This window comes from Solanum lycopersicum, chromosome 6 (genome assembly GCF_036512215.1).
Source record: "Solanum lycopersicum chromosome 6, SLM_r2.1".
Taxonomy (NCBI): domain Eukaryota; kingdom Viridiplantae; phylum Streptophyta; class Magnoliopsida; order Solanales; family Solanaceae; genus Solanum; species Solanum lycopersicum.
This window is the reverse complement of record NC_090805.1, coordinates 49,342,543-49,357,289: the sequence shown is the minus strand read 5'-3', so window position 1 is coordinate 49,357,289 and position 14,747 is coordinate 49,342,543. Positions and strand designations below refer to the sequence as shown.

The 14,747-nt window shown below is 44.0% G+C and overlaps 1 protein-coding gene across 1 annotated transcript; it reads left to right on the top strand.

The window, feature by feature from the left end:
- Nucleotides 1-6,956: 6,956 nt before the first annotated feature.
- On the top strand, nt 6,957-13,081 carry LOC138349417 (uncharacterized). Its single transcript, XM_069299757.1, has 5 exons — nt 6,957-9,388; nt 9,634-10,189; nt 10,265-11,853; nt 11,944-12,343; nt 12,710-13,081. Exons 1-5 carry the CDS (start codon nt 6,957-6,959, stop codon nt 13,079-13,081), a joined length of 5,349 nt encoding a protein of 1,782 aa, XP_069155858.1.
- The last annotated feature ends 1,666 nt before the right edge of the window (nt 13,082-14,747 follow it).

The following is a 14,747-nucleotide window of genomic DNA, read 5'->3' as shown; positions in this document are numbered from 1 at the left end:
CCCGCAGAGACCCATACCCTGCCGCTGTCGAGCAGGTCTGCAACACGCAAGTCGTCGCTGTCGAACAGGTCTGCAACACGCAATGTCGACCATGTGGGTTTGACCCAAGGGAATTTCGAATTTCGGATTCAAATAGAGGCCTAGCGTCCCTCTCTAAAGTCCATTTTTTTCAGTCATCAGGGGGGGTGGGACATTTTTGTTTGAGAAAATTTTCGAGAGTTGGAGCTTTAGTCGAAAAAAAAGAGTTGTTGTTCTGTCTGTTCTTGGTTTAGAAAGACTTATCATGGTCTAGCTTTGACGATAGGTTCTCTAGAAGAGGAATCTTAGAGAGATCGTAGTTCGGAGGTCTCTCACTCGCCTCTGGTTTTCTGTTCAAAAAAAAAGAAGAAGAAGGAAACGGAGTGAGATCGTTGCTTTGTTTGGAACGCCTAGCCGGGTTCGTGTGGTGGAACAGTCGTCTGGTCGCCATCGTTCCGTTCGCTGCTCCGGAAAAGGTACATTCTCCATTTTTATCAGCTTCCATGGAGTATGAAATACGGCCTGTTTGCTGTAAAATAAGATGATATACTTGTTGGCTTTGTTTGGCGTTCGAGTCCTGTTGCATATCGTGGTTTGCTTCGTTACGTTTCGTTTGTTTGTGTTGCTCTCTGTTTGTCCTGTTTCGTCATGACGCCCTTGCAATCGATTTTATCGTATCAGTCTTAGTTTGTTCCGTCTCTGAAAGTCTATGGTTTGATAATGTGATGTTTAAATTGTTCAGTTTCGGAAGGTCTATAGCTTGATAACGTGATGTTATTCATCATCTTGCTGGTCTCCTTTTTCATTTTGTCAAGTATGTTGAGATGCTCGAATGGGAATACATAGTTGGTTTAGCTTACTTTACGGTTTGAACATGCTGTTGGCTGGTCTGTTTCGTCGTTTTGAATTCTCTCAGGTGTTAGTCCAATCGTGTGTATTGAATGGAGTTTGTTTTCTCTATTGCTGTTGTTTGTTTCCATCCCCTCATCGCTAAGTTGTGTTATAAAGATCTTGTCCCTTTTTCAGTTTATTGTTGGGTTGGTTTGCAACCTCTCTGATGTGCGTGCCGAATTCTGTGTGTTCTTTGTCATAGCTTAGTTGCATGTCATAAAATATATGTATGAATCTGCATGACTATTAAAGATGCCTTCATCACTAGCCTCTACGTTGATCTATTAATCGACATTAAGGGAAAATTATTGCCTATTTCTCTGTGCTAAACATGTCTTGCTATAGTCGTCGTTGTTATTATTATTATTACCACATCATCCCATCAGCTTATTCGTATCTCTTTTATTTTTGCCTTGATTGCATGAACTCATGAGAATCCCCACGGATTCTTTACCCCTTGGGTTTCAAGAGAGTCATAGAGACTCATATCTCATTCATCGAGTCAAGTCGTCAAGGGCGAACATTCGAGGACCAAAGTTCCGGGGAGATTGAAGAAGATGGATTAGAAAACTCTTTCTTTATCGTTATTTTGTATTTTTGTAATGGGCATAAGCCCTCGTTAATTTCCCGTCTCGTATTTTTATTTTTGTATGTCTAGATTAGGATAGGTGGCAAAATGGGTCGAAACACCCAAAAACAGGTGGGTCCAAAACTCGGTCAAGGCGAACAGTACCCGAGTTTGGACCCAAAATCTCTCTCTCTTTCTCTCTCTCTCTCTTTTATTAGTTGTTTACGTGTTTGAATATCGTTAGTTTTAGGGTTATAAAACTCCAAACCCCGTCGAAACGCCTTTCAAACTTTGTCAAGCTTAAAACTAACTTCTAAACGATAATTGGTTTCAAAATTTGTAGAGCTCGTTTAGATAAAGCTATAAGAAAATTTAACTCAGAAGTAGATTCACCAAATGGCAAGATAAATGATAAATATTTCAAAACTTGAAAAATTGCCTAAATAGCTTCTAACAATTTAAAAAAAAATAAAAAAAATATATATAGTCAAATAAGTTAATCGCCGGAAAACCGTATTTAACGGAGTGTTTTAGGTGCCTAACACCTTCCTAAGATACTAATAAGAATCCCGAACCCTTAAAATGTTTCAAAACAATTTTTTTGTTTAAGTTGTTTAGAAACGAAGTTTTCTTGATTTTTCTTAAAAATTAAGTGGCGACTCCCTAAAGTCTAAAAACAAACTCTCTTTTCGAAAATCACCCATTTTTTTTCGATAAAACAGAAATGGCGACTCCGCTGGGGACTTGGAGGATTCTAACCTTAAGATTAACGTATTTGATTATTTGTGATTAACTGTTTAAGTGTTTAAATTAATTAGATTTTTTAAACTGTTGCATACATAGCATTCATACTTCCGTCAAACGACACTTTTTTACATTTCCACTAAAGGACGATTATGCGGGTTCGCAGTCGTTCGTTAACCAAAAATCTTCTCGGGGCACCCTGACGAGTGTAGTTGATTACTTGATAGTCAACGATCGTTAATTGTCCCAGCCCAAGTAGTCCGCTTGGGTTACCCATTCCACTTTAAATATAACCTACTCTTAGTTAAACTAGGATAGAGCAAAACCAAATCCCGAAAATAGCGCATTGGCCTAGGATGACCCGACACCCAAGGAGTGTCGGGCCCATTAGAAAAGTCCACCTTGAGTCCAAAGAGCCTGCGGCTCGATAGGACGCTCATGTTTGTTGTTTAAATTTGAAGGATGTATTGCGTGTTTAACTAGTTGTTGTATCGGGGGGATTGAAAATTAACTAGTTGTATGTTTTTGTAGATGTCAAGTCAGTTCCTTCACTTCAAAATGGTCACCCAGGCACCCGACATTCTTCGAGTATGGTGGAGCAATCTTAAGGAGTGTCAGAAGAGAGAAATCTCGATTTACTTGGGTCACCTACCTTCGATAATTGACTTCAAGGTATGGCCCACATTTATCGAGGTCATCACCCGATTTTGAGACGATGATAAAATGGTCTTTCGATTTGGAGATGTCGAAATAACGCCCACACTAGAAGAGATCAAAGATTGCCTTGACTCGATTGGGACGTGTGGCAAAAGGAAAAAGCGTCCCGATCATCACATTCTCTTACCAGATAGGCCAACCAAGAACGAATTGAGAGATATGCTATTCCTAGTGAATGCAGATTGGTTAGAGACCAACGACATTCCACTAATGAGGTTTTTCGAGAGGTGGGGGCACGACAATTATTTTAGATTGTTCCCGGACGAATTTCATGATCACAGTACTTGGAGGCAAACTCAAGCTATCGCTTTCTCCGCATGCCTCTTGGGAACTATGGTGTTCCCTAAAGACGAAGGTAAAGAGATCGACACCCGGGTAATAATGGTAGTGAATGCCATGTTCAGAGGAGTCGGTAGAAAATCTGAAGAAAAGAAATATTGCTGTTTGGCCCCAGTCATCTTGTCCGACATTTACCGATTTTTGAGCCTGTGCAAGAATGGTTTCCCGTTTTTCCAAGGTTGCAACATCTTACTTCAATGGTGGTTGACGGAACATCTATGCAAAAGAGACAATCCCCAGCTACAGGGTTTGGCCGAACCAAGTCAAACAAGTCCTCTCGATAATTATGAGTTCTACTTGAGTATCCGTAAATTTCCACTTCACACCACCAGGGATGCGTGGGCAAAGGTGTTTTACAATTTGAAAGAAGGAGACATACAATGGTTATTACCGAGCTTCAGGTCTCAGATGATAGCAGCACAAGGGGCCAAATTGCCATTTTTAGTCCTTCCCGGCATCAGAGGATTGCGTCCTTACAACCCGACACGAGTAATGCGGCAATTTGGGAAAGTCCAAATCATACCCGCCCAAGGAGATGCCAGCTCTTTCATTGTTGATTACAACGAGAAGGACAAAATACCTTTCGCTAAAATTATCCTCCAGGAATGGGCCGGACGTGTCAACATGAAGTGGGAGGTCACCAAAGACAGGTATGGAGCTGGGTATGTCGACGAATACAAGACATGGTTGCACAAAGATTTGCGTGGTGTAGTGGATCCAACACCACACACGAGTCGGAAAATCGAAGACGTGGAGACAAGGCTTCAGATTTACGCGTACCATTTTCAGCAAGAGTGGGACCGAAGGGAGCAGGAATTTCATAAGAAAGAACAGGAATTTCAACAAAGGGAACAAGCGTACCAACTCCAGGAATTAGAAAATCAGAGACTTTTGGCCGTGACGTCACAAGAATTAGCCGACACAAGGACTTGTCTAATACGTTTGGACACTATTCTGGATGAGCAGATGAACACCTTACAAGCCGTACCAACATCTTCCAAAGCTGCGTTCGCTGAGCCATACGTGTTCACCAGCAAGTGCATTATCCGAGAAGAAGTGGAGAAGGCCAGAAGAGGAGCTGGATCATCGACCCTTTAACTCCCCTGCGTGGGATTGATTTTATATGTGTATTTGCACTACATCCCCTTCCCAAGATATATCCCGTTTAGTTTTGATTGTGTAATGAACGCTATGACATCTAGTGAAATTTGCTTCGGGGGTACAATTACTTATTTAAATGGCGCAATACATCCTTCAGATCGCTAGGCCTACCCTTGGCACAAAAGGGTCACATGCATGTTTAGGACACGATATATTTGTTTAAATGTTTATGTGTTATGTTGCTTGAATGAGGATATCGTAGAACCACTCCTAGCTAAAATTCAAAGAGTATACAGAAGCCAACATTACAAATGTCCGACCAAAATTCCCGAGTCTCAAGTTTCTCACACAAAATCCATACCATAAATCCTAAATACCGCTCTATCATCTCAGGAAAGTCGAATCACCGCTATGGACAAAGGCAAGAACGTCCAGACGGAGCTCACTGAGGAGGAATTGCGAAGAAAAATCGAGCGAGTTACTCGAGAGATTCAGAAGGTTAAGGAGGAAGGGCTCAAAGTAGACATGACCACGGCGATCTACAAAGCTGCGGTCACGACCTTGGATGAAGATCTGGCGTCGCAGATAAAAAGAAAGAAGGAGGTCGAGATGGAAACTGAAAGCCTAAGGAAAAGGTTGAACTTGCTTCGTTTGGAGATACACGAAGGAAAGGCGAGAGAGGCGAAGGTAGATATCGAGACTGCTGTGTTGTTGGCCAGAAGCGCGACGCTCGACGAGGAATTGGCGACCCATAGCAACTCAAAGGGCGGAAAATACCTCGCCCGTGATCAGGGAACAGGCAACAGTGGCCCCGGCCGTGAAGTGATTGAGGAGGATGATGAAGAAGAAATCGTCTACAAGCCTCCATTTCCGACTGTCTGAAAGGAAAGGAATGACGCAGCCACAAGACAAGAAATCTCCAAATGTGGTCTTCTAGAAATCTCAATGTTGTTTTTCAATTCCCTTGTAATCACAACGAAAGAATGAATGGAAAATTTTCATCCTAAAATCCGAACTACGTTGGGCCTGAATTCTCCCCGTGAGATACGTAGGCAGCCTTCTCGGCCCGGCCCCTATCACAGAAAATTTTCATTCTCCTCCATATTTCGGAGATACGAAGATAAGATCAACGGACGTCGCAAAGCAGCTGCAAGAAGACCATAGCTCAACGTGATTCAGATTTCCCAAGATAGCGCCAAACAAACAAATTCCTGTTTGTCCAAAATATATATCCGTCCTTATTCGTGGGTTAAGATATCCTCAAACAAAACGACTTGTGTGTTTATCTGTTTTATGTGCGATATTATGCATTTTGTACTCTGGATATGCACTAACAAATTTGCCTTTGAGTTGTTTTTACATCTCAGGTACCTTTTACTGATCTGTGTCGATAAAGCTGGCAGATCATCCTTACTTCACCAGATCGAAAGGTCCTACAGATTCCTTCCCTCGATCAAGTTCAGATAAAGGAAAAACAGTTATGGGAGACAACAATGACGAAGGGCGTCTTACTGACGTTGTGGTGGCTCAGCCCACTGTAGTGGAACAGAACAAATTGATCATGCAACTGATGCAACAGATTGCTGAAATGAAAGTTGAAATGCAACGGAGACAGGATGCGCCTCCACCTGGATTTGGTACTAATATTGCTGATGCAAGACCTCCGGTCTACTTCCCTTCATCAAACATAGATCCAACTCAGAACCAGCCTTCTACACCTGTGCATAATCCGTCTGTGATTGACCTCACAACCCAAAACCCTCAATACGCTTCTGCATCTTACCAAACTCCTTCACCTCTTCCAAATAACCACCCTCAAATACCACCCCATCCTCAGAATACTCAAACTGCCCCACCGCCACAAAATCAAAACCAAACTCAAACTGCCTTCAATACCCAAGCATTTCATCCGCATTTGAGCCAGGACACCAATCCTCAGGCCTACCCACAAAACTACCAGACCGGCCAAAACGTTCCAAGTCCCTCTATAGCTCCACCCCTCCCCAAAAGAGCCACCTTCCAAGTTCCCGTTCCTGCCGAGCACGAGGTGCACGGTTCTGAGTTGGATCACTATGAAGAACAGGAAAGAGAATGGAAGGCGAAAGAAGAAGTGAAGATCGATATAAAGGAAGAAATCAAAAGGGCTATGAAAGAGCTGCAGTGCATCCCAGACGCCGTCGGACTTAGCTACGCAGAATTGTGCATCCATCCAGATTTGAACCTTCCCGAAGGTTTTAAAATTCCGAAGTTTGACACCTTCGGAGGAGTGGGCAATCCTATGGCGCATTTAAGAGCGTATTGTGACCAGCTCGTGGGAGTTGGCAGGGATGAGACCTTGTTGATGCGGCTTTTCAGCCGAAGTCTGTGTGGGGAGGCCCTCGAGTGGTTTACTTCACATGAAACCAGGCAGTGGCCCAGTTGGAATGCATTGGCTAAGGACTTCATTGACCGATTTGCCTACAATGTTGAAATAGTGCCCGATCGGTATTCTCTAGAGAAGATGAAGCAGAAACCAACTGAAAGCTATAGGGAATTTGCCTATAGGTAGAGGAAAGAAGCGGCGAGGGTAAGGCCACCCATGACCGAGAAAGAGATTGTGGAAGTGTTCGTGCGGGTACAGGAGCCTGAGTACTATGATCGAATCATGTTGCTGGTCGGAGCTAAATTCGCTGAGATAGTCAAAGTTGGTGAGACTATCGAAGATGGTCTAAAATCGGGGAAGATAGCCCGTGTATCTGCGTCGCCTGGGTCTTCAGGATTGATAAGAAAGAGAAGAGAGGAAGTCGCCGCTGTCTCGTATGGGGGAAGAAAAACCCCTAGAAACCCGTCACATTCCCAAGATTGTTCCAGGCCTTCCCCAAAGTCTCACCGATCCAACTACCCACAACCCAATCATCCTAATAACCACAATACTGTCCCCACCTATCAGAATGCTCAAATTTCGTCGTACCAAAGTCCACCCTCTAATCTCCAAAATTTTTCTCCCAAATACCCAAATTACCCTCAACCATACCAGATCCCATCCCCTTATCAGAATATTGCTCCCAACTGTGCCAACGTACAGTCGAGCTACCGACCACCTCCGCCCACTTATCAAGTCCAAGCTCCATTATACCAGGACCCCCTCCCGAATTACCAAGCTACAATGCCAAATTTCCAGGCAAACCCTTATCCCCGGAGCCAAGCTCCTCGTACAAATACCCAAAATTATCAGCGGGTGCCTCCCCCTCGGCAAAGCGGTTATGATACTTCCCGTCCGAGATCTGAAAAAAGGCCTTCAAGGAACTTTACCACACTTGCTGAAAGCCGGACCAAACTATTTGAGAGGCTAGCCGCAGATGGATACATCCACCCTGTGGGGCCCAAACCCGGGGATGTTAACTCGAAGTTCTACAGGCCAGATCAAAGGTGTGCTTATCATTCCAACACTGTTGGACATGACACGGAAGATTGCATCAACCTTAAGCACAAAATCCAAGACCTGATCGATCAGGAGGTAGTTTCTCTTCAACCGGCGGTGCCAAACGTCAACACAAATCCGTTGCCGAATCATGGAGGTGACAACCTTAATATGATTGAAACAGATGAAGACGGGTGTGGAACAAAGATGATTACCCCTATTGTGCATGAGGACTTGGAAAGGGCTGTCGCTTCTTTAAGCGTCAAGGAAAGGAGGAAGTTTGTTATTCTGACTCCTGCAAAGGCTGTTGCCTTGGTGCCTTCGAAAACTCTCGTTAAGCCCAAATTTGTCATTGAAACCGCCGTGGCCCAGGGCATGACCAGGTCCGGAAGGTGCTACACTCCTGATGAGCTTGCTCTCGGAGGACAAAAGAAGGACCATGCTAAGAGGCCGATAAGCGAGGGGGAAGCAGAAGAGTTCTGGAGAAGGATGCAGCCGACCATCGTCAAACATTTAGAGAAGACTCCGGATCAGATATCTGTGTGGGCCCTGCTAATGAGCTCTCAGTCCCACAGGCAGGCCTTAATGAAAGCTCTTGATGATACATACGTACCCTCAGGTACAAGTAGTGATAACGTGGCCGCTATGATTCATCAAGTCATTCGGGGGCACCGGATCAGCTTTTGTGACGATGAGTTGCCAGTCGAAGGAAGATCCCACAACAAAGCGCTACACATTACCATGATATGTCGTGGAAAGGTTGTCAACTGTGTTTTGGTAGATGATGGGTCCGGTTTGAATATTTGCCCATTGACGACGTTGAGGCAACTAAATTTTGACCTTGGGAAACTGGAGCAGAATCAGGTCAATGTAAGGGCATTTGATGGTGTGCAAAGAGACACCTTAGGGGCAGTGACTTTGAACCTTCAAATGGGCCCCGTAGAGTTCAGTGCGCAATTCCAAGTATTGGACATAGACACTAGCTACAACCTTCTTTTGGGAAGGCCGTTTATCCACATGGCTGGAGCCGTCCCCTCTACTCTCCATCAGATGATGAAGCTTGTGTGGAAAAATGAAGAGTTAGTGATTCACGGCGAGGGAAGTCGCTCGGGCAAGCAGGTGTCGGTCATTGATGAGATGCCGCAAGGCGCAGACTTTTACACGGTGGAGCTGGTGAATGCCACCAACGAAGATTTGGCCCTCAACTCCATGCCAACCGTGTACAAAATGATAGCCATGGTGATGCTGCAAAATGGGTTCGAGCCAGGTTTCGGATTGGGAAGAGATTCCCAAGGAATTACTGAGCCTGTTCCGGTCCTTGCTCAGGGATCAAAGTATGGTTTGGGGTACATCCCCACAGATGATGATATGAAGATGAAGAGGAGAAGGGATCAAGAGTTGACTAAGCCGATCCCGCATCTCTATCACTCCTTTCCAGTTCGGGAGCATGCCGAGCCTGAAGATGACAGGGAAGGAATCTGTGACCTGTTCAAGGAGATCAATGCCGTCATAGAGGAGGAGGCTGAGCCAGCTGGCTTTCGTGATGCTGAACCGGGGGAGATGCTGAAGAATTGGACATCCACACCAATCCTGATGTCCCGGACTTTTGGGTAGAAAGGAATTATTTTGTGCATGCCAAAATCGGTGGTCGTTCGGAAGAGGCCCGAGACCCACCATTTCTGCATTTTCTTGATTTTGAATTTTGTTATGATTGTTTAAAGGGCGACATGGCCTTGTGCCATGACCCAACTTTGCATTTTGATTCAATTTAAATGAAAGCCTCCTTATTTTGACTTTGTTCATTCGATTGCTTGTTATATTTTACTTTTCTAATTTTGTCTGTTTATGATTTCAGTAACGTAAGTTACAAACCTGCCAACGTCATGTCATGTCATGAGCTAAACGAACAAAATGAGGCAAATGACGACGAGGCTGACGACTACGACGAAGAAAGTGGGGAACCAGACTATGTAGTAGAAGAGTTTCGACAGTTCGAGAATCAACATAAACCGAATCTGGAGGAAACAGAGACGGTAAATTTGGGAGATTCAGAATGTGTCAAAGAGGTTAAGATCAGCACTCACCTGAATGAAACTCAGAAGGAGAGCCTGATTCATTTGCTTGCCGAATACAGCGATGTGTTTGTTTGGGAGGTCGGTGACATGCAGGGGTTGAGTACTGATGTCATATCTCATAAGCTGCCTATCAACCCAGGGTTCGAGCCAGTGAAGCAAAAGACTCGGAAATTCAAGCCTGAATTGAGTTTGAAGATTAAGGAGGAAATCACCAAGCAGATAGAGTCCCGGTTGGTAGAAGTAACGCAATATCCCACCTGGTTGGCGAATGTCGTTCCGGTCGCCAAGAAAGATGGAAAAATCAGGATTTGTGTTGATTACAGAGATCTCAACAAGGTTAGTCCAAAGGATAATTTCCCGTTGCCAAATATCCATATTCTGATTGACAACTGTGCCAAACATGAGATGCAGTCATTTGTGGATTGTTACGCGGGTTATCACCAGATTCTGATGGATGAAGAAGACGCGGAGAAAACGGCCTTCATCACACCTTGGGGGGTATATCACTACAGGGTGATGCCGTTTGGGCTCAAAAACGCTGGTGCCACTTACATGAGGGCCATGACGACTATCTTCCACGACATGATTCACAAGGAGATTGAAGTGTACGTAGACGACGTCATAATTAAATCCCGCGAGAGCTCGGATCATTTGACACACCTGCGAAAATTCTTTGAACGTTTGCGTAGATACAACTTGAAGTTAAACCCCGCCAAATGTGCTTTTGGAGTCCCAGCTGGGAAATTGTTGGGGTTTATAGTCAGCAGAAGAGGTATTGAGCTCGACCCTTCCATGATTAAAGCAATTCAGGAGTTACCTCCGCCAAAGACGAAAAAAGAGGTGATGAGTTTCTTGGGGAGGTTGAACTATATCAGCCGGTTTATAGCACAATCGACAGTGGTATGTGAGCCTATCTTCAAGTTGCTGAAGAAAGATGCCCCGACTAAGTGGACTGAGGAGTGCCAGACCGCTTTCGATGCTATCAAGAGCTACTTGTCTAACCCACCAGTATTGGTTCCTCCGCGAGAAGGGAGTCCTTTGTTGCTGTATTTTTATGTCTCAGATAACGCCTTTGGATGTGTACTTGGTCAACACGACGAGACAGGGAAGAAGGAAAAGGCTATCTACTACATCAGCAAGAAGTTTACTCCGTACGAGTCTCGTCACACTTTGCTGGAAAGAACATGCTGTCCTCTGACATGGCTTGCCCAGAAGCTGAGGCACTACCTGTCGTCGTATACTACATATCTTATCTCCAGGATGGATCCGTTGAAGTATATTTTCCAGAAAGCGATGCCGACCGGGAAGCTGGCTAAATGGCAAATGCTGTTGAGTGAGTTTGACATCGTGTACATGACTCAGAAGGCAATAAAAGCACAAGCTTTGGCTGATCATCTTGCGGAAAATCCCGTTGATGAAGAGTATGAACCTCTAAAGACATATTTTCACGATGAAGAAGTGTCATTTGTGGGTGAAGATATCTCTGAAGTTTATCCAGGTTGGAGATTATTCTTCGATGGAGCGGTGAATCACCGGGGTAAAGGTGTTGGAGCAGTCTTGGTATCAGAATCTGGTCAGCACTATCCTATGGCGGCTAAGCTAAGGTTCAACTGCACAAACAACATGGCTGAGTATGAAGCTTGCATTCTCGGTTTGAAAATGGCCGTTGACATGAATGTTTACGAGTTACTGGTTATTGGAGATTCAGACCTCTTGATCCATCAGGTTCAAGGAGAATGGGCTGTGAAGAACCCAAAGATTGTACGTTATGTACAATATCGGCAAAACCTGTGTAAAAGGTTTCGCAAGATCGAGTTCAGACATACTCCCCGAATACAGAATGAATTAGCTGATGCTCTTGCCACCATCGCTTCAATGATCAAACATCCGGATATTGATTACATCGACCCGCTGGATATAGATTTGAAGGAGCATCCAGTCCATTGTTCACACGTGGAATCAGAACCAGATGGTTTGCCTTGGTATTTCGACATAAAGAGGTACTTGGAGTCTGGGACATATCCAGAAGACGCCACATCTAATCAAAAGAAGTCGATACGTCGTATGGCTCTCAATTTCTTTTTGAATAGAGAAGTCCTTTACAGGAGGACTCCAGATTTGGGTCTTTTGAGATGCGTGGATGCTGCTGAAGTCGTGAGGCTTATTGAACAGATACATGCTGGAGTCTGTGGCACACATATGAACGGGCTTACCTTGGCAAGAAAAGTCCTTCGAGCCGGTTATTTCTGGATGACTATGGAGCATGACTGTTGCAAATTCGTGCAAAAATGCCACAAATGCCAAGTGCACGGTGATCTGATAAGGGTGCCACCTCACGAACTCAATGCTATGAGCTCACCTTGGCCATTTGTAGCTTGGGGAATGGATGTCATCGGTCCTATAGAGCCAGCCGCTTCTAATGGACACAGATTCATTTTGGTTGCCATCGATTATTTCACCAAATGGGTGGAAGGAGCCTCTTACAAATCGGTAACCAAGAAAGTGGTGGCCGACTTTGTCCGCAACAATCTGATCTGCCGATTTGGAGTTCCAGAATCCATCATCACTGATAACGGTGCAAATCTCAACAGTCATCTGATGAAAGAGATATGTGAACAATTTAAGATTATTCACCGAAGGTCAACTGCTTATCGCCCTCAAATGAACGGAGCTGTAGAGGCCGCCAACAAGAACATCAAGAAGATTCTGAGGAAAATGATTGACAAGCAGCGGGGTTGGCATGAAATGTTGCCATATGCTCTACTGGGTTATCGAACGACGGTCAGAACATCAACTGGGGCTACTCCATACTTGCTAGTATACGGAACAGAAGCAGTCGTACCTGTTGAAGTCGAGATACCGTCACTGAGGATCATCCAAGAAGCTGAGCTAAGTAATGCTGAGTGGGTTAGCAAACGGATTGATCAACTAGCCTTGATTGATGAAAAGAGGATGGTTGCTGTTTGCCATGGCCAGTTGTATAGACAAAGAATGACTCGCGCTTTTCACAAAAGAGTAAGAGCCAGAAATTTTGAAGTTGGTCAGTTGGTTCTTAAGCGTATTTTTCCTCATCAAGACGAGTACAAAGGAAAGTTCGCACCAAACTGGCAAGGTCCTTACATGGTCCGCAATGTACTATCTGGAGGTGCTTTAGTCTTGTCAGAGATGGATGGCGCTGTATGGCCCAAACCTATCAACTCAGATGCTGTCAAGAGATATTACGCGTGAAGTTCGTTTTGCATTTTCCATCATTTACTTGTAATCTTCTGTTTGCTTGTATTTGTTCGAATTTGAATTCTTATCCCTCTTGTAACGAACTACGTTTGACCTGAATTCTCGAGAACGAGATACGTAGGCGGCCTATGTCGGCTTCGGTCACCCCATTTACCCCCCTTTACTATTTCTTTGTACCTGAACTATGTTCGACCTGAATTCTCAAGAATGAGATACGTAGGCGGCCTTTGTCGGCTTCGGTCGGTTTCTTTGTAAAATTTATTCTTGTTAACCTTTAAGGGGAACTACGTTTGACCTGATTCCTGCCTCAACGGGATACGTAGGCGCCACAAGGGCTCGGTCATATCTCTCGTAAGATTTCTATTTCCCCCTTCTACAATAGAAACTGGGACAGAATTTTTGCGAGGGACTCAAAAATTCTCCAGAAGGAACCTTCTCCTCAGCGGATCAAACTAAGGACATTTCGAGTTTGCGACTGGGACAGAATTTTTGAGAAGATCTCAAAAATTCCGAGATCTGTTCGGTTACAATGGAAAGATGAGCAAGATACTAAACTGGGACAGAAATTTTGAGGATAGCCTCAAAATTTCGTCATGGGACTTCCCCACAAGTCCGGAATGCCTCTAAAATTCATTCGACAAGCGTCGGACTCAAAGAAGCTCGTTAAGCCTGACATGACATGACTTGGCATTGACTTTTTCGAGATACTATTTCTTAAAAAATTTCTTGCTTTTCTTAAAAATTTCCCTTTTATATTTCATCTGTTTTGGCATGAGATATTTTCTTATCTATCAAGAGTCGGGAAATCGGGAAATCAACCGAGGACGTCAAGACAAGGAGCAAACAATCGAAGGGATCGACACAGATCAGTATGTTTAAAACTGACAATTTTTCTGTGGATGCAGGTTTATAGCTTCACTTTGAAATCAGCCGAATTCTTCCGACTGATGAATACGGAGAAGGAGAAAACTATCTCCAAAGCCGGTGATTTTATTGAAAGCAAGAAGCATTTCATATCTTTATGCCAAGATGCTTGTGAATGTGTTTGTTTATTTCAAGCCATTCCCCAATACATGAAATTTACAAAGTGCCTGGCCAGATTCAAAGGTGGATCAAAAAGGAATCTTAGCGAAGATTTCACGATTTCTATAGAAGACGCTATTTGCATTGCGTTATCAAAGCAAGATGATTATTGTCGATCAAGACAATGCATTACCTTAGAAGAGACAGCTATGCAATTATTATTTTTATCATTATCGATCAAGTCGATATATTATTTGGAGGTCGTCTTGCCGTTACTATTCACGGGGGCAATATAAATAATTATGTGTGACGAGAAGATTTCATGTCTCGTCAAAATTCATACACCGCGAGAAGAATTTATGCCTCGCTGGAATGCATGTATCGCGGAATCATGCATCGCGGAAATCATGCATCGCGAGTCAATAATCATGCATGACGAGAAGATTTCATGCCTCGTCAAAATTTATACATCGCGAGAAGAATTTATGCCTCGCTGGAATTCATGCATCGCGGAATCATGCATCGCGGAAATCATGTATCGCGAGTCAATAATCATGCATGACGAGAAGATTTCATGCCTCTTCAAAATTTATACATCGCGAGAAGAATTTATGCCTCGCTGGAATTCATGCATCGC